At 35.1% G+C, this 23,172-nt stretch overlaps 2 protein-coding genes across 24 annotated transcripts in view; both read left to right on the top strand.

The window, feature by feature from the left end:
* The first annotated feature begins 7,336 nt into the window (after positions 1 to 7,336).
* LOC18436534 (cyclin-dependent kinases regulatory subunit 2) lies at positions 7,337 to 11,015 on the top strand. Its single transcript, XM_011625955.3, has 3 exons — positions 7,337 to 7,507; positions 7,618 to 7,678; positions 10,612 to 11,015. Exons 1-3 carry the CDS (start codon positions 7,455 to 7,457, stop codon positions 10,762 to 10,764), a joined length of 267 nt encoding a protein of 88 aa, XP_011624257.1. The 5' UTR covers positions 7,337 to 7,454; the 3' UTR covers positions 10,765 to 11,015.
* An 8,600-nt stretch (positions 11,016 to 19,615) lies between these two features.
* The window catches only part of BSL1 (BRI1 suppressor 1 (BSU1)-like 1), a 41,008-nt gene continuing 37,451 nt past the window's right edge, over positions 19,616 to 23,172 (top strand). For 19 of the 23 annotated variants that reach the window (XR_016052149.1, XR_016052152.1, XR_016052150.1 and 16 more), the window contains exons 1-2: positions 19,616 to 19,889; positions 22,561 to 23,081. Coding sequence is in view for 12 of the 23 variants with exons in the window: in XM_088862140.1 (XP_088718266.1) it covers positions 22,841 to 23,081 (241 nt within the window). In the remaining 11 variants the exon portion in view is untranslated. The remainder of the gene's footprint in view (positions 19,890 to 22,560; positions 23,082 to 23,172) is intronic. The other 4 variants (XR_016052151.1, XM_088862145.1, XM_088862142.1 and 1 more) reach the window with 1 other exon arrangement.

The following is a 23,172-nucleotide window of genomic DNA, read 5'->3' as shown; positions in this document are numbered from 1 at the left end:
CCAATTCCCTATCATCTTCCCAGTGGCAGCTGACCAAGGTTGTCATGTCTTTAATGCAAACAAAGTTCTCTTTAAGCATGTTTTTTTATCCGAGGTTTAGAACAGGACTGTCCAATGATGAAATCCGAGACTTGATAATAAATCCAAATTTCCGTTCTCAGTCCTCACCATGGCAGGGACAAGATGGTATAGGAGCCAGCTAACTCAGGGTTCGTTTTGGCAAAACATCTTTCTATGAGCAGCTTTGGCCAAGTGATCTTCGCCTGCCATTGCCAGCGAGGTATGGCTCCTCAGCCCGGCCCAAAACCTAGGTTCTCGGTTGGTTATTGATTAGAAAACGGCTCTCATGGTGGACCACATCCAGCATGGGGGAATGCACTTCACTGACATATTCAAATGTATCATATACAACATAAAACTGGGAATCAATTGGACTAGTAGGATTTTTATTTGTGGGTGGAGACTGAACTAGCATTTGAATATTTTTTAGCCCACTGAATCTTTGGAGGTGTCTTCCCAACATGCATGGAATGAAGCCAATGCTATCGGGGATAGCCTCACCAAAGAGGGGGCATCCCCAACAAATCTTGTAACCTTGGTCTAGACGGCAGTCCCTTTTTGTTTCTTTTTGTACAATTTTGTCTCTGTTCTTTGTTAATTAACTATACAAGAGTTCTGGTTTTACACTTGTTATAAGTAATCCAAAAGAGTAAATAAGCAAAAAAACGAAGTCTTTGCTTTCTTTGTGGAACTTGCATAATATCAACAGTTGACTTTATCATTTGTCTGTTGTTCATGAAAATGGGAAAGGATTTTGAAATAATATTAATTTCAAAATGGGAAAGGATTTTGAAATCATATTAATTTCCGGAAGTATATCTTAGGTTTTGTAAAGAAATATTGATTTTACTTCTGAAAATAATCACGGAAAAAAAAGAAGCAAAGCAAAGCCCTCAAACATAGTTTGGATGTAAAAAGATGCATTTTATCAGTTAGCAAAATGACTCGAGCTCCTTGAATATTTTGATGCCCTCATTTCTGGTAGACAAGCATTACAATAATTAGTTTATGTATTTCCTTTATCGGTGGATGGAGGCCAGAATCTATGCAGTGATTATCTATGTGGCCAATAATTTCCAAAATTTGTATATTTTTTATTCAAAACAGCTTTTCCTAGATATATTTGACACTCAAGTTATCCTTGATTCCATTGTAAGTATCTATATTATCAAGACTCTTGTAGCTACTTTGTTAGCTGTTCAACTTCATATACCTCCTTATGAAGAGTATTTTCGTTCGCTACATTTTGATATACCACAACATTTGTGTTGTTTTCTTGACTTTCAAATTATTTTTATTTGAAAATGATATTCTTCATGAGCAATGTATGCTAGAATCATGTCATGTTCATATTTTGCCTCTTTCTTTTCTGCAACCTTAATCAAAGTCCTTTTATGGTGTATCTGCAGTGTCCTATTCAGGACCCTTTTTCGGCAATTTTCAAGGGAGTGAAAAGGCCGAAGGATAAAGGAATGCAGAATTATTTAGAGATGTGTTTCAAATATTAGATGTGGAAAAGATACAGGACTTATGAAGTACTGAGGGTTCAAATTTCAAATATTTGAATGATAAGTTGAAAAATAATCACTATCTGTGATGTGCTTTTTTATGAATCTAAGGTATTAGCAAAAGGGATGATGATGAAAGGCAATGGTCAAGAAGTGCAACAAGAGAGTCAATAATTTGAAAGCAACCACGAAATACTTTCACCAAGTACAACTATACCTTATGAGAATATATCCATTGATCATAGTGAAGAGCATGAAGAACTAGGAAGTCAAGATGAAAAACCACATGGCCATTATGATGATGTAGTACCTTTGACACATCGGCGCTCTACTAGAGAAACTCGTGCACTCGGGTGGCACAAAGATTATGTCAATCCAAATACTTTGCATGCTTTGATGGTCGAAAATGGAGAGCCAACATCATTCTATGAAGTCATTGATAACAACGGTGTCGAGCATTTGAAAAGAGCTATGGCAGAAGAGATATTGGCCCTTCAAAGAAGCAAGACTTGGGATTTAGTGGAGCTACCAAAAGGTATAAAGGTTGTTGGTTGTAAATGGTGTTCAAGATAAATAAAGGGCCTAATGGCAAGCTTGAAAGATATAGGGCAAGATTGGTAGCAAAAGATTTTTCACAAAAACAGGGCATTGATTTTGATGAAATTTTTGCATCAGCTATCAAGTTGGTCTCAATTCGCTTGGTGCTTGGGTTATTTGCTATGCATGATTTAGAGCTTGAGCAAATGGATGTAAAGACAGCTTTTCTGCATGGAGAACTTGAAGAGGAAGTGTACATGCAACAATCGAAAGGCTTCATAGAGAAGGGCAAAGAAAGACTTGTGTGCAAATTGAAGAAGTCCTTGTATGGGCTGAAGCAAGCATCAAGACAATGGTATAGAATATTTGGTATGTTCATGATGAGCCTTGGGTACACAAGAAGTAAGTATGACCATTGCATCTATTTAAAATTATTTGATGATGGTACATACTTGATTTTAGTCTTATATACAAATGACATGCTTTTGGTATGCAAAGATAAGGCAAAAATTGATGAGCTCAAGATTTCTTTGAGCAAAAAATTTGAGATGAAGGATCTCGGGCTGGCAAGGTAAATCCTTGATATTGAAATTAAAAGGGATAGACAAAATGGAATTTTATCATTATCTCAAAAGGGTTACATAAAAAAGGTGCTTGAAAAAATTGGAATGAAAGATGCAAAGCCGGTGAAGACACCTGTAGCGCCTCACTTTAAATTGTCTTCAATGCAAAATCCGAAGAAAAAAGAAGAACATGGCTAATGTGCCATATGCAAATGCGATTAGAAGTTTAATGTTTGTCATGGTATGTACAAGACCGGATATCACGTATGCGGTTGGTGTTCTAAGTCAGTTTATGGCAAATCATGGAAATGTTCATTGGGAAGCAACAAAATGGGTGCTTCGATACTTAAGAGGTACAACTAGTTATGTAATCACATTTGGCAAGGGCTCAACTCCAATACAATGTTTTGTTGATGCAAATTTTGCCATTGATATTGATAGAGGTAAGTTGACTACCACATTTATTTTTCAATTTGCAAATGGACCGGTTAGTTGGATGTCAAGGCTCCAAGATACAGTAGTATTGTCAACTACCGAAACCGAATACATGACAGCAACAGAGGCATCAAAAAAGTGGCTTCAAGGATTGATGGGTGACATGGGTATTGTATGCAAGCCATGGAACTATTTTATGACAATATGAGTGTTATCCATTTGGTCAAGAACCCGGTTCACCACAAGAGGTTAAGGCATATATTGGTTCAATATTACTATATCTGGCAAGTTGTTGAAGATGAAAGAGTTCAATTGATCAATATCAAGATCGATGACAACTTTGCGGATATGCTTACATAGACCATCCAAGTAGAGAAGTTAGAATAGAGCCAACTTCTCTAAGTTTTAAGAAAGATAGAAAATGATGGATTGGCAAAGAAAAGATGTGGTTTTGCATCAAGGTAAAGATTGTTGAGATGTGATGTCAAATCACCACCCCATATGGTATTCTCAACTTTTTGATGGTCATTTTAGTCATTATGAATAGGCCCTTTGTGTTGAGGGTTTATAACCCATTAAATTGAGTGAGAAAGGGGCGAGACGAAAAGAAATAGCAAGTGAAAATGTAGACAAAAGATTGGGGACAAAATTTGGGGGTTTTTGCTACAAAACCCTAGTGCCATCATTTGGGTTCGAGTTGAGTTATTTTGTCGGCATTTCTTTGTGGCATCGGTGAATCGAAGAAATGAGTCGATTGTAGGTGGTTTTGTGGTAAGAAGTTCTTTATTTGAGATTTTCTTGAGATTGTATGAGGTAACCTCAATCTTATAGGTTTTCATCTTGATAGTGAATATATCTTTGCCGTTTTGCTCGTGGATGTAGCCTATCTTGGGTAAACCGCATGTGTGTGTGTCCCTTTCTACTTCCATTTATGTTGTGCTTTGATAATTTCTTATATTGCTTGTTTTATTGTTTTGTTTATGCTTCCTAATTATATTACATTTGTTATTGCATCTTGGGCATGTTATTTGAGTGTTGAAATCATTATGGTGAAGTGCTCACCACATCTAGTGGGATTTGAGATATCCCGATTTGCTTAAAAGAGGTGATTGGGTTATCCCTATTTTACAACAGATCGATCATCACCGTTATGCGGCCTTGCGTTTTCATGCTCTTCCTTCTCCTTTCTGAAGGCGATAAGCAAACGTTTTTGCACAAGCGTTGGTATACGAGTGTGGACACCAACCTTCCATTCTCTCTTCTTGGTTATCTTTTTCTCTCATCGTTTTGTCTCTCTTCAAGCACGGGGGTAGTTGCAGGAAAGTGCAAGTGAAGAAAAGTGCAAACTCTATGGTTGAAGAAAAGTGAAAGTGAATGAAAGTACAAACTCAACATTCAAAAAATAAAAGAAAATAGGAAACTCAACATTTGGCTACTACAGCCGAATATATGAAACTCAATATTTGGCTACTATAACTATCAACACACATGCTCTCATGGGTCATCCCTTTTTAAGTAAATCTTAAACTTGCTTATTCATATCTTAAACTTACGTAGATCTGTCTTATCCTCCTGGGTGTTTTGTTTCATACGATGCCCAGCCTCCCTTCACTTCACTCGACTGATTTTGACTTACCATGAGGGAGGCCTAACCAGCCTTGTTGGTGGCCATGCGAGCTTGGTACCGCATCCATCTCTGTACCTTCTGATCCTTTGACTTACCATGAGGGAGGCCTAACCAACCTTGTTGGTGGCCATGGAGCATGGTACCGCATCCATCTATGTACCTTCTGATCCCTCTTCTGGGTCTTTTGCTCCAGTCATAGATCCTCCCACTTCTTCGTTACGTAGATCTGTCGCCTCTTGAACATTTTGTTTCATACAACAAACGGCCTCCGTTCAGTTTACTCGGCTAATTCTAACTTACCATGAGGGAGGCCCAGCCAGCCTTGATGGTGGCCATGCGAGCATGGTACCAAATCAATGCAATGTTGTATATCTCTCGATAGAGACCTTCGTTATGAAGACCTATTGCCTCTTAAACGTTTTGTTTCATACGACGCCCAACCTCCGTTCACTTTGCTCGGTTGATTCTAGCTTCCCATGAGGGAAGCCCAGCCCAACCTTGTTGGTGGCCATGCGAGCATGGTACCAAATCAATGCAATGTTGTATATCTCTCGCCAGCAACCCATTAAGATAAATTTTCAAGAGAAGCACGACTTTTTATCTTTTTCTTTCTTTTAGGATAAGTTTACATAGGAATGGAGTTTGAGACATAGTGCTATAAAATTCCAGCTTCTACTGCCGTGACCCAAGCACGATTTCTATGATTTTCTCTCCTCAATAATTCCCATGCAAGGCCTCCACTCCCTTTTTACACGTACAATAATAAAATAAAACAAATTTAATTATTTTTTAGACTTGTAAAAACCATGAATCTCAGCCCTTCTAAAACTACAAGGCTAATCGTATTCCTGCATTCTCCTAGCCTTGGCATGTGCATCTCTCTCAAAAACTGAAACTCCATTAGTAAGGAAATGTTACACATGATAAATGATAGACATATCTATTTTATAATTGTAGTCGATAAACTCTGTTGACAATTCAATAAGGGTTATGTTAGAGTGCTGACACTATAGAGCTATAGAGCATTTTATAATTACAACCGATAAATTTTAGATATTTATATATTGTTTTGCATATTAGATGCTCCATGTGAGTAACATCACACCTCACATCCCATATGAATGACATCACACCCCTCCTAATAGCCAAAAATACCCTTATTAAAAAATATTGTATTACAAAACAAAGGTATATAACCCATATACTATTATACAAATATTATATTATAATATAATATATATTTATATAATAGAAAACATATTATATAATATTTTATATAAATAAATATTTGAAGAATATTTATTATATAATTTTTAAATAAATATAATTATATATTTTAAATTATAATATTTAAATATGGGCGTAGTTTGTATAATGTTGCAACCTTAAACAATCAAATTAAGGCGTACTTCCAAATTTTATCATAAATATAATTTTTTAATATGGCTTGAAAATATATTTTCATCTTTTATTATAAAATCTTAAACTTCAAATATGGTTCAAATATATCTATAAACACTTCAAAATCTTGAAAATGGACAGTCTGGATAGTGTTGCAAGATACTCTATTTTTAGGACTCAAAATTTTATTTTATTTATATTCTTACATCTCGATGTCCAGATGATCAATTAGAGGGTTTTTCAACATCCAAACAATATTTTATAATAGTTTTTTAGGTTCACCTTAATTATATATTTTAAGGTTCCAACCTTATATAAATTATTTCCTTTAAATGTAGCATATATAGATTTAATATATTTACAAAATATATTTAACTACCAAACTAAGTTACCAATTATATATAATTAATTACACAATACTCTTTAAACATGCTAACAATCATAGTAAAAAGAAAGTTTACAAAAAATTTCCTATAAAATATTGTACATGTAATTCACTTTTAGAGAAATATTTACGTTCCAACCAAAAAGTAAGGTCATTACATTATACAATGAAATATATATTAGGAAAAGTATTATGAAACATTTACTTTTGGGAAAGCTTTTTATGTTTCTTCTACCACATAGAAGTTCTGTCCCCCCCTACCATCCAACCGTCTATTTTTTAATCAAGAGTGCCACTCACCGTTTGATCTTAGATCTAACGTTTCAAAGTATTTTATTTTTAATACAAATTTTTTGAATATGAAATTTGCTACTTGCCATTTTTTCATTAGGGTGCACCTATAAAAAATATTAATAATAATTTTGTGATAAAAAATAATGACCAAAATATCTTTTGAAACTTTTAGAGATATTTTGATCATTTTGTTTTTTTGAAAATATTTTTTTATATTTTTTGTTCATCCGTGTTTAATAGAGAAATGAACGTCCAAAATTTGGTGTAAAATAAGCTTATAGAAAATAAATTAAAAATAAAATAATGTAGAAATATTATGATTAAAGCAATCTTAACTCTCCATTAAAAATTGACGATTGGATAAAGAAAGGATAAAACTACGAGGAAGTGAAATTAAAAAATGAGCATTATATTCAAAATAAAAATTTACCTTTAAAAATTGAAAAAAGAAAAAGAGCACGCCTGAATTTCCGGAGCAGGGGTAGAGGAGAGGGTAAGAAACCCTAGATTTGAAATTTGAAAGGCCGCGAAAAGGAGCGTGGCGTCACCCTCTCCCCTCGCCCTTATTTCCCTTTAATAAATTCTCAGAATCACCCACTCGCTCCCCCCTGCCTTCGTAACCTCCATTTTCACTTTAGAAGAACATGGGTCAGATCCAATACTCTGAGAAATATTTTGATGATACGCACGAGTACAGGTTTTCTCTATCTCTCTCCATGTCTCATTCTCCCTCGATTGGCATTGGTCATTATGTGTTTTCTTCTATGAGTTCTCCATTCTCATTTCTAGAGGCCTTGTTTCTTGCAGGCACGTTGTCCTCCCACCTGATGTTGCGAAATTGCTTCCGAAGAATCGGCTTCTGACTGAGGTAAACTAATTTACGGAAATTCAAAAATTAGGTTAGAGTTTCATGAGAATGACCTTTTAAAAGAAAAATCAGGGTTTCTTGGTGCCTTGATGTATAGAAATGGAATATTTAGGGTTTATTATGGCAATGCATTCACTACCACCAGAGACCTAGGGCTTTTGTGCATTTTCTTTGACACTGTAAGTTTAAAACTTTATGAAAATCTGTTCAATATTGCTTGATATGCTTCAAATTTTTCAGTGTTCTCTGGCCTTTTGTAACAGGTCTTCAGGTTTTTACTCTTTGTTTCTCTCTTTTCCTCATTGTTTCCTTGGTTTCCACATATCTGGACTGACATTGTTAATTGTTTGCATTTTCCTTTGTAGAATATCTCTGAAATTATTTCTTTAAATTTCAGGATGTGTTTATTCTTCTTAAAACAGTCGTTTTTCCTTTCCTTTTTTTTTTATTTTTTTGGTTGATAGCTTCTATGTTGGGTATCCAGCAGCTGTTAATTGTTATATAACCGGGAATTCTTCTATTTTCTCTAAGTATATATTCCTTTTTTCTAGATGAATTTACTGTGGAGTTGCCACTAAATATAAATTGGAAATGGTTGGAATATTTCTGTCTCTATGGTTGATTTTTGTGTTAATTTTTTGTTGATTTCCATTCTTGGGATTTCTGATGTGATTTATCCCTATTACTTGCACAAGAGATTATGTATTGGCTAATCTCTTACGTGACTTGTGATTCTTTTTCCTTTCACTTCTGGAATCTGAATCTTGATAACTTGATTTGAAACATGACAATACCCAATTGGTTGTTGTTTGCTTGTAATAGTTAAACCAATTGACGTGTAGGAGAATTTTAGAAAAATAAAACTGTAGAGGGAAGTTAGGGATTGATAATTAGTTATTACAAAAGAAGTAATAGACTCAAATGACTTGAACGATAAGGTTGAAATTCTGTTTTCCTCAAAAAACAAAAAAACGGTTCACATTCTGTTTATTTTCCTCCTGAACTTTGGGTTATCAGTTACAGTGCAAGGATCATTTGGTGATGATTATGTTAAAATTAAAAGTTGCAAGCGTATCGTTTCATTCATTTATTTTTTGTTTATTCCTAAGTGGAAAAGGATGGGATATTACATTTTTACCTGAGTATATACTGTGATCATCTAGACAAGTCACTCTGCTGAAACAGTGGAAGAAAATGGGAAGTGATTTGAGATGTTTCTAAGACAATATCTAGAATTCTGTGACTGTCATTCTAAAGGACTAGCAATATTGGTGCATAGGTGTCTTGGTTTGTAACAATTGGGATAAGGCTTGGATGATGATGAGGTGTTTTTAGTTTCTAAGTGTGAGAGTTTCAGTATTCTTTTAGTATGCTCTTAGTTAATATTTATTTTATTCTTTTCGCTTTCCATGAATTTTATTAAATAGTATAAGATGATTGTGTTTTCCTTGTCAGTTGCTTTTCATCTTTTAGTTAGCCCATTACAATGCTTCATTTCTCTTTGGTCATTTCTCTTTTTGTTATTTAGAATCCGAAATGTTCATTTACATCACTCTTTTTGTTATTCACACTTAACCTATTAATGTTAAATTGGAATAGATAATATGTTTTTTATATCAAAGAGTTTACTACATCTTGCACCTCATTTTTTTCAGAGTCAAAAGTTTAGCCTGAATTGGATGGCGCTTAACACTTGCATCTGTATTTTGTTGTTTTGTAATTTCTGGGTGTTATATTCGTTCTTGCAGATACTTCTGCATTCATTATCACGTCCTTTTTAAATCTCTTCTTTGCTTTTGAGGTTCAGGTATTCTTGAATTGATATTTTATAACTATGGTGCTTTTTGTTGTTTTGATATCCATATTCAAGGTTCTTTAATAAACTTGCTTTTCAATTTAATTCGTGGCCTACTCTATTGGGCTAATCTCTGAAACTCTTGCATATTGTCGTTATTATTTTAGATATTTTGAATTATTTTTGTGTTACAGGGAATATTGATGCATAGATCACCACCATCTTTTTTTGTTTTATCCATTTTACAGTTTTTTGTGCACTTTGATAGTTTATTATGGTCATGTTATTATACCCATGTAGCTATTCATCTGGCGTCAACTATTCTAGTCAAATTTTATTCATATTAATTTGCTAGGAATGGAAATACAACTAATTTCTTTCTTCTTCCACTTGCATTTGAATACATTCTCTAAACTGGTAAACCCATCTGAAACAAATCACCAAAAGATACAAAAAATGAGGTAGGTTTGCATGGTTTGGTTTTGGGATATGGAGGGCTTTGACCCTAGGCTTTCCTCTAGATCTGGTTTTCTACCACTATGCTACAGCCTATATGACAATCAGGAATTTCTTTAAATGTTTACATGTTCATGAGCAAAAAGAGAATGCCATTAAACACACAGTGAACCACATTCTTAAATGTCGATCAGGTTTTAGTTTGAAAAACTTTTAAATTTGAGGTGATCTAAGAGTGACCATGCATTCCTTCTGTTTTGTGATTACCTGTTCCGAACTTCAAATTTCACATGTTTTCTTTGTAATTTTACATGCTTAAGGTTTATATTTTCCTGTTTATTATACCCTTGTAGCTATTCATCTGGCGTCAACTATTCTACTCAAGTTTTATTCATATTAATTATCTAGGAATGGAAATACAACTAATTTCTTTCTTAAAGAGAATGCCATTAAACACACAGTGAACCACATTCTTAAATGTCGATCAGGTTTTAGTTTGAAAAACTTTTAAATGTGAGGTGATCTAAGAGTGACCATGCATTCCTTCTGTTTTGTGATTACCTGTTCAGAACTTCAAATTTCACATGTTTTCTTTGTAATTTTACATGCTTAAGGTTTATATTTTCCTGTTTAAAATCTCCTAAGTGTTTTCTTTTTAAGATCACATGCCTTATGCTTGCAGAATGAATGGAGGGCTATTGGGGTGCAGCAATCAAGAGGGTGGGTGCACTATGCAATCCATAGGCCAGAGCCCCACATCATGCTCTTCAGGAGGCCTCTCAACTATCAGCAGGACAATCCTCAGGCACAGCAGGCCCAGCAATTGGCTAAATGACCAGTTGCCATCGTCTTTCACTTTGTCTATATGGGCCCTCATGCTTGAGGTCTTCCTTTTGTTTCTCTCAATTGGGTGGATGATAGGCAGTTGGTATTCTTCTGAATATTCAGACCCCTATATAGCTATCTAGCTGGATTTGATTGGTTAATGGCTGATGGATCTTGTGTTTGGTTGTATTACTTATGATGTGCTTATGCAGATGTATGTGGTTCTGTGTTTGAGTAATATACATGCTCTTTTTTTATAAATTGACTCGATATCACTCACCAAATTAGTTGAGTTCCTCTCAATTGGTATCGTTTTGTGGTTTTTCTATGAATCTAGCTTGGTTCATAGTCACCAAATTATTGCAAAAAACTAGATAAGTTTGACGAAGTTTTGGAATATGAATTTTTTACCAAATTTCTTATAAAAAGCAGATAAGTTTGGGAAAATTACTTTAGATTAGTATTTCTAAACATTAAAATTGCTTTAAGTGTTCAGAATATTCATGCTTTGTTTTGTCTGTAACCATGAAAAAAGCAATCCAGCCAGATTATTGGGAGCAGGTGGGAGGTTGCCTTTGTTTTGAAAATTCTGGTTGGATGTCATGGACTTCCTTTTACATTCTCATTTGTGGTGGGTTTCATGAATAGTAGTTTATATTTTAAATTATGGCTGTGCTTAATGCGAACCCAAATTAGGTGTGAGTGTATGTACTGAAAATTGAATGTGGCAGATATTTGTTAAGGACAAGGAATTTATGATTTTGTTCTTTTCTCTGTGGTAGCACAAAAAGTTCTCCACCCAAACATACGTTTTCAATCATTAAGCTAACCCAATTATTATTTATGGGAAGTGTATAAAACAAGTTTGCAAGGAGAACCTTTATGCACATGATGGGAAAACAGTCTTGAAATAGAGCATTGACATGCCTCAAAATATGAAGATCTCTCCATGTGTTTGCTAAAGTTGCAATCAAACTGATATTTTTATTGCCTCCGTTTCACCCCCACCAACAATTTCCAGCAAAATCCAGCAAATTATACCCACGTGAGAAGGAGCATGGTACTCTCCAAATGTATTGGGACATCCACCAACCCCGTAGCGATTGTTCGCATTTCGCTATTGTGGGACACAAATCTCACTCTGCGGCATGAAGAGCCACCAAGTCTAAAACTGTCGGTCATAGATTTTTTTTCTCGTGTATGTAGTTAGTTACTAAAAGCATGGTCCATATTTCAACCGTGCATTAGTCAAACATTATACTTATTCCGGCTAATTAAGACCTAACTTCTGTCCAAATTTGTGAAAGAACTTAGTCTCAATCCGTCTTTCCATTCAGCTATACTTAGATAATCCATCTTCCCAATCAGCTAAACTTAAGTCTGAATCCAGCTCTGCCCAGCTTCCTACCTCATCATCCATGTCTTCCCAATTACTTCCCTCACCCACTCTGCTTCCTCCCACCTCCCATGGCTGGCATACAGGTTTGACAGAAGCACAAGTGTTTCAGGGTCGTGAGGTTCTAACTTCATGATTCTTGCTGCGACTGCCAAACCTAGAGCAATGCAACCTGAGTTTTGCAGGAGCTGAGCAATGACCTTAAAACCCCAAGCCCTGGGCCAAATGACATCGACCCAACAAATTTTACTCCTTTGCTGAGCATTTCAGCTCGCCCTAGGGCATCAACAACACACGCATAGTGCTCCTCCTTGGGAACAATACCATATTCCATGTTCATTCGCCTAAACCAAAACATGGTTTCGTCAACCAGCTTGCCATGGCTGCAACCTAATAGAACTGTGAGAAAAGATACATGGTCATGCCACATTCTATCATCCTCTAACAAAGGCCCAAAACCTCCTCACCAGTCTCATGTCAAGCTTGACCTGCGAGAATAGAGTTCCATATAACAATGTTCCCCTTTGGTGCTTCTTCAAAGCAAGAAACTGCCTTTTTTAGGCTTCCACATTTCGAATATATTGTCTAGGAGACTGCTGGCTATAAAGGAATCAGTTTGAACCCCTGTTTTTATGATTTGGGCATGGATCAGCTTGCCTGTTTCCATGGCCGTCAGTTTGGTAGAGGCTGTGAGAGCACTGGCAAGAGTGAACTGGTTTGGTTTTGTGCCTTCACGCACCATCTTTACAAGCCAAATGAGGGCGTCTTGGTTATGATCGAGCTTAACATGAGCTGAAATCAAGGCCGTCCAAGAAACAATATCGGGTTCAATCATCTTACTAAAGAGTTCCATGGCAAAATCTAGGCAACCCACATTCTGCATACAATGAAAGAAGAGCGGTTTCTACTTGTATATTGAGATCATACCCACACTTGACTGCATAAGCATGAACTTGTCTTTCATGATTGATGACTTGCTTAGGCGCTGCCTAGCGCTTTTTGAAGCACTGGGTTGACTACAGTAATGGGAAGTCTGATAGAAGTGTACAGATAAAAAAATGCGAGTTTGTGGAGAGAAGCGTTATTGGCTTCGTCAGGAAATGGCCGGTAAGCATAATGGCAATGGCTAAGAGAATCAGGGGAGGATGATGGGAGTTCGTGTTTGCATGGGAGCTTCTTCTCTCAGCACCTTCTTTATTCTTATTTTTTCACCCGAATGTGATTATTACCTTTTAATATTGCATGAAAACATAACCATCGGAACTGCTGAAGCGCAAGCCCTCAATGTTTTTTTGTAATTCCACAAATAGTGACGATCAAGTAGATCTATGAATATTTGAAAATTTTGAAAATAGACAGTTCATAAAAGGGCAAGCTTTCTATGCTTACCCTACTGCATAAAACTTATATATTTCCCTTTATCCAATTGTATTTTTAATATTTTTTCTATAAACTATTTTGACACCAAATTTTGGATGTCCAATCCTCTATTAAACTTGCACTAGCAAAAGAACATAAAAAAATATTTCTAGTAAAATTAAGTGACCAAAATACCCCTAGAAGTTTCAAGGGGTATTTTGGTCATTATATTTATCGAAAAATTATTTTTAATATTTTTTATAGGTTCACCCTAATGAGAAGATGACATGTACCAAATTTCATACTCATACAATTTGTATATAAAAAAAAACTAAAAATAAAATACTTTGAAACGTCGGATCTAAGATCGAACGGTGAGTGACTCTCTTGATCAAAATTAGATGGCTGGATGGTAGAGGAAGCATAGATCTTCTATGCTGTAGGGGAAGTATAGAAACCTTTCCCTTCATATAATGTGTTAGACGATAAACTATTTTTAGAACTAAATATCATCTTTTTATATAGTTATGAATCTCAAGATTGAGATGAACGATATGAGGGTTTTACAGTACAGGAAAAACCTTCTTAATGGATTTTTTAGGTGCACCTTACTTTTCTATGGTATGAGGTTGACACCTTATCATAACAATAAAAGGGACCAACCTCTCGTTTTATATATAAATAAATAAAATAGATTAATAGATTAATACATAGATGAGGAAAGAGGGTGATCCTTGTTAATTAACTCCATTATTATTCAAAGGAAAAAGTTTATATAAGGACATTACCTTATAATGTAGAACTACGGATGCCCCTAAAATATCCATAGGAAAAGATAGTTTTAATGTTGAAAAACCCTTTGATTGATCATCTTGACATCGAGACATATGACTATGAAAAATAAAAAGAATTTAAGTATCAGAAATTGTACAATATTTATAGTTTTCAAATTTTGTTTATTTTTTTCATATTCATGATCTCCATGTTAAATATTATATATATGCTAATAATTAGGATCAAATTATATTTAAAAAATATATTTATTGCCAAGCTCGCATTTCTACTTGTGTGGGCTTGGCCTTATGCTAACCACGTCCTTATTTAAATTTTAACTTAATGGGTGTGGTTTCTATAAGGTTGCAACCTTAAACCATCCAATTAAGACGCACCTCCTAATTTTATCATAATATGTAATTTTGGTGTAAAAAATTCTTAGGATTATCTCAAAATTGAAAATGGACAGCCATTTAAAAATTTGAAGTACTTTCTCTATTTAAAATTTGATGGGGTTTCTCTCTCTAAAGTTTTAAGAATGTTCTCTCGGTAAAACTTAAAATTTAAGATAGTTTCTCTCTCTAAAATTTTCAACTAGTTTTTCTCTCAAAAATTTTAATATACCTTCTCTATCTAAAATTTAGAATTTGATATAGTTTCTCTATCTATTTTTTTTAAATAGTTTCTCTCTCTAAACATTTTAAGTATTTTCTCTATCTAAAATTTGATATAGCTTCTCTCTCTAAAGTTTTAAGATATTTTTTCTCTCTAAAACTTAAAAATTGAGATAGTTTCTCTCTCTATAAATTTTTTGGTAGTTTCTCTATCGAAAATTTGATATAGTTACTAATCTCTTAAATTTTAATATGTTCTCTCTGTAAAATTTAAAATTTAAGATAATTTATCTCTAAATGTTTTGAGATATTTCTCTCTAAATTTTTTTTAAGTAGTTTCTCTCTAAAAATTGATGTAGTTTCTCTCTTTAAAATTCTAAGATACTTTTTCTCTATAAAATTTTAATATGGTCTCCCTAAAACTTTAAATTTGAGACAGTTCTCTCTCTAAAAATTTGAGATAGTTTCTCTCTCCAAATTTTTTTGTATATTTTATCTCTAAAAAATTTTATATACTTTCTCTCTCTAAAATTTGATATAATTTCCCTCTCTAAAATTTTAATATGTTTTCTCTCATTATTCTTCAGCAACAAAATGGATCATTTCCATGATATGTCACTTCCACCTATTTTGGTGGAATTGAGATTTCTAAAATTTAGGCTTAAAATGAGTATTCAGGAATCCCACGAAAATTTCAATTCCAACGGAAATGTCAATTCTAAGTGAATCAAACACGATTGATCCAACTTTTTAAGGAAAAGTTATTCCTGAAAATCTAAATCCAATGAGCCAAACGGATTGACTTAATTTTTTCCCTAAAAATGGCTTTAAAATAAAATCAATATGACTACATATATTGAAAATCCGAAGTCATTTGTCACTTTGGATTTTCAGTCTTTGGAGTCGGAGTAAAATTAGAATAAAGAATGATGGACAAAACAAAAGGGCTATTTGCATACATCCGTCAGTGTAGAGGTAAGGTGCACCTTCAAATTTCAAATTTCATCATGTATATAATTTTGATGTAAACTGTTCTTAGAAAATTAAAAGGATGTTGTATTTTAGAACTCACATATTCCTATTCCATCAAAAATACGAAATAATCTCCATGGTCTGGGATATTGTGCTTGAAAGAGTTCAAATTAAATTAGATATCTGGAAGCACAAATACCTCTCATTTGGTGGAAGGGTCACATTGCTGAGATCCTGTCTAACCAATCTCCTAGTCTATCAAATGTCTCTGATAAATATGTCTGCTTCAGTTGCACGAAAATTAAAAAAAATGATGTGGGACTTCTTGTGGGGTTCTAATATTGATGTGAAGAAGTTCCACTTGCTAAGGTGCGATAGGGTTTATACGCCGAATAAAGAAGGAGGTTTGGGTATACGAAGGATAAGGGTGTTTAACCATGCACTTTTATATAAATGGTGGTGGCAAAGTTTACAGTTCAAAACTCATCTTTGGTTTAAAGTACTTTTGGCTAAATATGGGATAAATAGATTCCGAATGTGGTTAGGTAATGGACATGGGAGGGAGATGTCACAGGTTTAAAAGGCTATCTACAGATGTAGGCCAATTGTTTCGGGATATTCAAGGTGGAATATTGGTTGTGGCAGTCAAGTATCTTTATGACACCATAAATTGATAGGGGAGTACTCTTTGAAAGTAGCATTTCCTGACCTTTATGGATTGGTTACCCAGCCCAATTTGATAGTTAGTAATGCTCTAGAAAGAAGGGCACGCAAAATTCTTGGAATATTTCTCTATCTTATGGTTGGTTGAGCAATGCCCTTCTTTCCCAATGGTGCTTTTTAATGGAAACTTTGGATAAAACTTATGTTGCGGTTAATGCAGATGATGAAATTATTTGGGAGATCGAAAGTGATGGGATGTTCTCTGTTAAATGGTGTTACAACCTCATGTTTTACGATAGGCTAAGATGGTCTAAACCAAAACTATTACAAATTTGGAAGCGGCATATCCCGCATAAGGTGCAAGGTTTTATTTGGCTTGCATATCTGAATAAGATTTTCATTGACAACTTAATAAAAAAGGGAAAAATCTTACCTAATGTCTGTTTATTGTGTAAAGCTGATGGAGAGTCGGGTGCACACTTGCTTATTCACTGTTCCTTTACAGCACGAATTTGGAACTGGTTGTTTGGCACTTTTGGGGTTTATGGCGCTTTCTCAATCTGTTGAAGGGAGTATTTCTCAATTTTCTATCTCACATTTGGCTGTGATAGGTAAATTAATTTGGAAAATCTCAAAAGGTGTCATCCTTTGGGAAATCTGGAAGGAGAGGAATAGAAGAACCTTTGAACGTAACTCCCTACCCTTTGAGAAACGTTTAACAAACATCAAGCACTCGATTTGGTTATGGTTGTCTGTAACAAAAGAATGGTTGGGGATTCCAAAAGTTGTTGTAACGGCAAACCTTAGCAAGCCCTTTCTCCTTGGGTGTGCTCGTAGTAGACCACGATGTTTTTTGACTGCTCCTTCCACTGGATGTATTAAACTTAACTTTGATGGGAGTTCTCTGGAAAACCCAAGTATTGTTGGAATTGGTGGTGTAGTACGTGATTCCTTGGGTTCTATAATTCTCTCATTTGCTGGTTTGATTGGGGTCAAAACAACAAATTATGCTGAATTAAGTGTTTTTTTGTGTGGGGTGAGAATTTTGTTTGAGAAGAATTTGAGAACGAATGTTTGGGTTGAAGGGGATTTTTTGAATGTAATTAAGTGGTGCAAAAAAGAACAGCGGGTTCCATGGGAGCTCCGTTCTCTTTGGTTGCAAATCATGGACCTGGTCGAACCTTTTTTATTTTTCTTTCTCTCATGTTTACCGAGAAGCAAACTCACTAGCTGACTCTATGGCTAAGGGAGGTGCTTTGTTGCCGTCGCTTTTGATCTCTAATGATGTAATCTCGTTTAATTAGTCATCAATAAAAGTTTTGAACATTTGTCAAGAAAAAAGACAATGGCATCGGCCTTGCCGGTAGTATTGCCAAGCTTGAGGCCTTTGACGGGCTGGGGTCGGGGTGGTAGCATCACACACCCAGTTATCATATTGTGATATCCATTTCTACTGTTGACACCTCCAAAATGTAACTACCTAATCTATTGAAAAATGTTGTATCCATTCCTATTGTTGACACCTCCAAAATGTAACTTTCTAATCTATTGAAAAAAATATAACACACAAATCTATTGAAAAACTAAGTAGCAGCCTGCTTTCCCATTGAATTACCCAAAAAAAAAAAAAAATCTCCATGGCGCTCTCGCCTGCCCTTTGAGTAATCGCATCACCTATTACTATTTTTGTTGAAAAGTAAAAGAAGCTTGCATTGGGAGAGAAATAAAAGAGGATAGTAGTCTTAAGCCTTGTTGACTTTTGCTTCAACAACATCTATAACTTTAAAATATTTTTTATATTTTTTGAATTTTTCTAAAAAACTCCAATGAGAGTTTTGATAATTTTCCTAGATATCTACAAAAGAGAAATAAGAGCCTACCTCAAAATTTTTATTAAAAGAGGTTGTTTTTATGCCCAAATATCCTGAAATTGATCATCTCGACATCAAGATACATGGACACGAGAGAAAAATGGATTTCAAGTTTTGGAAATAGAATATTTTGTAATGCATTTTTGGAATGTCAATTTTCAAGATTTTCAAATTCTCATATATTTGTCGATCTACACTATTTTTTAAGCTTTAAAGTTTATAAATAGAGATAAAATTACATTTTAAGGCTATCATATAGATTTTACGTATTGAAACCACAATTGTCAAAACTATTTGAAGATAGGCTCTAATTTGATTGTTCAAAGCCTAAGCTCTATACAAACCACACCCTTTACAAAAACCATAATTATTTTTCAAGTGGGTTTGAATGTGTGTTTTACTTCATGGTTTAAGGTCGAGGACCTTAAGTAGGCCTTACCCTGTGTTTCCCTCTCCCAATCCTTAAGGTTGTGCCAATGTTTGCAAAATCAAGCACTTTAAATTAAAACTGCTTGGTTAGATTGAAATCGGTCACTGGCTAGTTTGGGTCGGTTTTAGTGATCTGGACTGGTATTTTAAAAATATATATATAAAATCTCAAAAAATTAGGGATTTATTTGAAATGCATTATTTCAATGTTTTACATCATTTTGGCAAAGATTGACAAGTGTTTTGGTCATTAATATTTAATTTTATATTTTTTTATTTTTTTTATTTTTTTAAAATACCCGAAGCACAAACCGATTTTTTAAAATCCATTTTTTCACTAGTTTTTAATTTTATTTGGATGTGGTTTGTTTAATTATGCTTTTAGATTTTTTTTGTTTTTTATTTTTTAAAACTTTTTTGACCTCCTAAGATTTGTCTAGTTAAACCGATTGAACCGACCGGTTTTTTAATATTCTTTATCATAACGTAAAGAATATTAAAACATACATTACAAAACAAATTCTTTATTTTAAAAATTGATATATATTTTTTTAAATACAACTCAATCATCAAAATTACCCAAAACCGAAACCAACTGTAACCGGATTTAACCGAGATTTACCGCATGCTATTCCTCTATCGTTGCGTACCTGGCCGTGCCTCGCATGGGGTAAGTGCCAAGAAAACCATTCAATCTCTTAAATTTTTTTTTGTTTTTTTTAATCTTTCTTCCTTATTTGTTTATAAATATACAAGAAATTGAATACCCGACGTCAGCTGCCAAAAGCCCCAACCCAATTCCTGGAACGTTGTAACGAAAAAGTAGGCGCTCAGTCCAACACTCTTCTCTCCAGAGGGGATTATTACCAAGCACGAGGGGTTTTCTCTCTCACCTAGCAAAACGGTGTCCTCATCCAAAACGCTAGAAAGGGGTCATCTCCCTCTCTCTCAACAGCGCGCACCAAAACCCTAGCAAAGGGTCTCTTTGGGTCTTAGCTAAGGCTCCTCTTATACTCCAAATCTCTCAACAGACTCAGGGGCCTCAAATCACAATATAGTAAGGACTGTTATTTTCTTTCGTTCCTGTGTTAATGTCAATTAGCTTTCAGCTTATGTTTTTTATCCTTTTCATCGATTGAATTACCATAAACATGTGAATTGAGTGTTTCTCTCCACTGGATGCTTTTTTTCGTCGATCTTGCTTGAACTTATCAAGTTGGACACTATGGCAAAAATATTCTTTTACACTATCAGCACTTGTCTGAGATGGTCTATTTATCAAGAGTCACCTATGGTGTAGCTGTAAACATACAATCAGCATGCATACAACACGAGTTCTAGTTATATATCCATAGGCATTATTATTTTTTATATGATTCCAGAGGCTTCAAGTTGGTATATCAACATTCAAGAATAGTGACATGGTCAGAAGTTCTTTATGATGTGCTATTCTGTTGCGGTTAAACCATCAAACTCTATGAGAAGTTGCATAAGTTAGTTTTTCTATTTTTATGCATGACCAGTCTACAGACGGTTTGTAACCAATGAAATTACAAACAATATTTTAAATTAAATTAGTATCTAAATGTTTAAGTCTGAAAATTTGAAGAAGCTATGCGCTAAAAATAGAGCTCCAAACCAACCATGCTCAATGGTGAAATCTTTCCTGATCTTCCTTTTCCTTCTTTAATTGGGAATTCTCTCTATTTTAGACTAACTCTTTTAGAACCTGTTTGGATGATGATTCACTGTTTCAATAAAATTATTCCTGATAATGATTAATGAATGATTTGTTGGGGACTTGTTTGAGAGAGAGAGAGAGAGAGAGAGAGAGAGAGAGAGCACTTGTATTGCAATTTGGCAGATGACAGTTTTTGAGGCAGGATTATCAAAAATTGATTTTAGGAGCTTTAGGATCTTATGGGGGAGTTTCCACGATATCGAAAAAGATTTGGTAAGCCATAGGGGGGACCCCTATACTGTCTGTCCTAGATCGTTTTTTGAGGGCCTTAGAGACATTTGTCCAAGCCCAAATCTTGCATACACAGTCCCTTGGATTTGATGAACAGTATTGTGAAAAGAGTTGGGAAGAAAACCTAGAAAATGGTTTTGTTGTCAGGGCATCCATTGTAGATCAATGGATGCCCTCTGGCACAAGGGACCTTGTTTAGGTATGTTTTTGCTGGTGTTGATCAGGTGCCCAAGAACGAAGAGCCGAAGAGCCAAAACAGGATTGGTGAGAGATCCAACTACTAAGGAACAAGTAATCCAATATGAATTGACATTGCTCCAAGCTATCACATTCCTCTTCAGCTGAATATTCATTCTAATAAAGATCCGGTTCCTGGCCTTTCTTCTCTTGAATCCATGGAGCTATCTCCATGAAGTAGCAAGTCGTAGTCAGTTCAAACACATAAGCTGTTACTGCCTTATAGAAAAATTGCCCGAGTTTTATTCCTTGACCAGTCATTTGCCCCTTGTATTCACTGATTGTGTGCTATGTGGTCGACATTCCATTCCCCTCAAGTACTAGGTGCTTGTTCTATATTAATTTTGAACGGGCCAAGTCTCTTGAAAGTGGCATGTGTTAAAAAATGGTGTTAGCTTAAGACCTGTAAGGGACTTGTTTGACCTAAAATTTTGCAAATTGCCTCATCATCATTAAATGAATAGTTTTATTTTTTAAACTGAATTTGAGTTCTCTAACACCCCTAGTTGACCACAAAAAAATTGATGGTTTGTGTTCACTGATGGGTTGGGGTTTTCTTAGACACTTCTAGGATGCATATTGTTATTATTATTTTTTTTGATAATTGTTAACTTGGGATTCATATTGTTATTATTATTACTGTTGTGTTTTGGGCTTGGGTGCTAGGGTGAGTAGGTATGTTCTCAATATGGGTAATATTTAGGCCCCATATCCCTAAATTTTGGGGCTCCTCTAGCTATGGTTTTGAGAAAGTGCGTCCCTTAAGGGATTCAAATCCCATATGTGCTTGAGTCCCTTGTTTATAGGAATGGGTTTTGAAATCTTTATAAAGAAATCTGGATAGCTATGCTTGAATAAACTAAAATCGAGGGTCCATATTGCATGGTGATGGCATACATTCATGCATGCATCCTAAGAAATTTAGTATTTGTGGTCTAGATTTTGAAATCGTATCAATATAATTATAGGGAATAAATTCTACTTCAAAAGGATCAAAACTGCACAAGCACACACACACACACAAACTATGCTTAATATATTGGTCAAGCAAATGGTTTTTTCTCCTTTTTTTTAATATATAAGTTGACATATGTTGTTGTTTAAATGAACAATCCAAGCCAAGCCATGCTCAAGCTTGTTTATAGCGTGACTTAGCTTGTTTATGGGCTTGTTAAGAAAATAAACTGAGAGAAGCAAGCTCAAGCTGGTTAATGGTTTGACTTGGCTTGTTTTTGGGTTCAAGCCAAGTCAAGACAAGATCAAACTTACAACCTTAACCGAACCAAGCTCAAGCTAGTAGACCCCTTTTCTTTAATTTAATTGTTTAGCTCAAGCTAGCTTATTAAAGCTTGAGACAAGCTCAAGCTGGTCCTCCACACTTGAATGCCAAGCTTCAACATGCCCAAGGTTAAATACAATTTGACACCGTCATGTTTTTCTGTTTTTTAATTCGTATTTGCGTGGGGAAAGTCTTGGACCCCATCCCATCTTATCTCATTCTATCCATCTCACAACTCAGATCTCCTCCAACATGGCATGGCTGCAGCAACAACATATATCCTCACCTTCTCCTCTTTGGATTTGACTAAAGGAGAGCTGAAACTGAAGTTGATTTGGTTCAGATATGTTGACTTTCCCAAATTTTCAGTAACTCAAGATTTTGAAGGCCATCATTGAAGGAGATCATGACTCACTACCACCACCAACTTCAAAGTGTAGTATCGGCACCATAGAGTTGGAGTTTTGGGCAGTTGGGCTATAAATCATTTGCATCTGTCTGTGTTAATAAGTAGTGAAGAATGGGATCAAAGCTGAGATTGTGTCCTGCTCCCCTCCCTGCATCCGCTTACAGAGTGGTGGATACCTCTTGGGAGACGGATGAAGATTCCCCTGGCCCACGCTGTGGTCACACTCTCACCCCTGTCTCTACCCCTTCGAATTCTTCTTCTAGTTCTGGTTCCCATCATTATGTTGGGCCTCGGTTGATCCTCTTTGGTGGAGCAACTGCCATCGAGATGTCCTCTACTGGTGCTGGCATAAGTATGTCATCCCTTTCCTCCTTCCTTTTCTCCTATTCCTTTACTTCCTTCTCTTTTCGTTCTGCCTAAAATTTGATTCCAGACTACTGTTT

Source organism: Amborella trichopoda, chromosome 3, assembly GCF_054954075.1.
Source record: "Amborella trichopoda isolate Santa Cruz 75 chromosome 3, AtrichopodaSantaCruz75HAP2 v2.0, whole genome shotgun sequence".
NCBI lineage: Eukaryota > Viridiplantae > Streptophyta > Magnoliopsida > Amborellales > Amborellaceae > Amborella > Amborella trichopoda.
The sequence above is the reverse complement of the archived record's forward strand: the minus strand, read 5'-3'. Positions and strand labels throughout refer to the sequence as shown.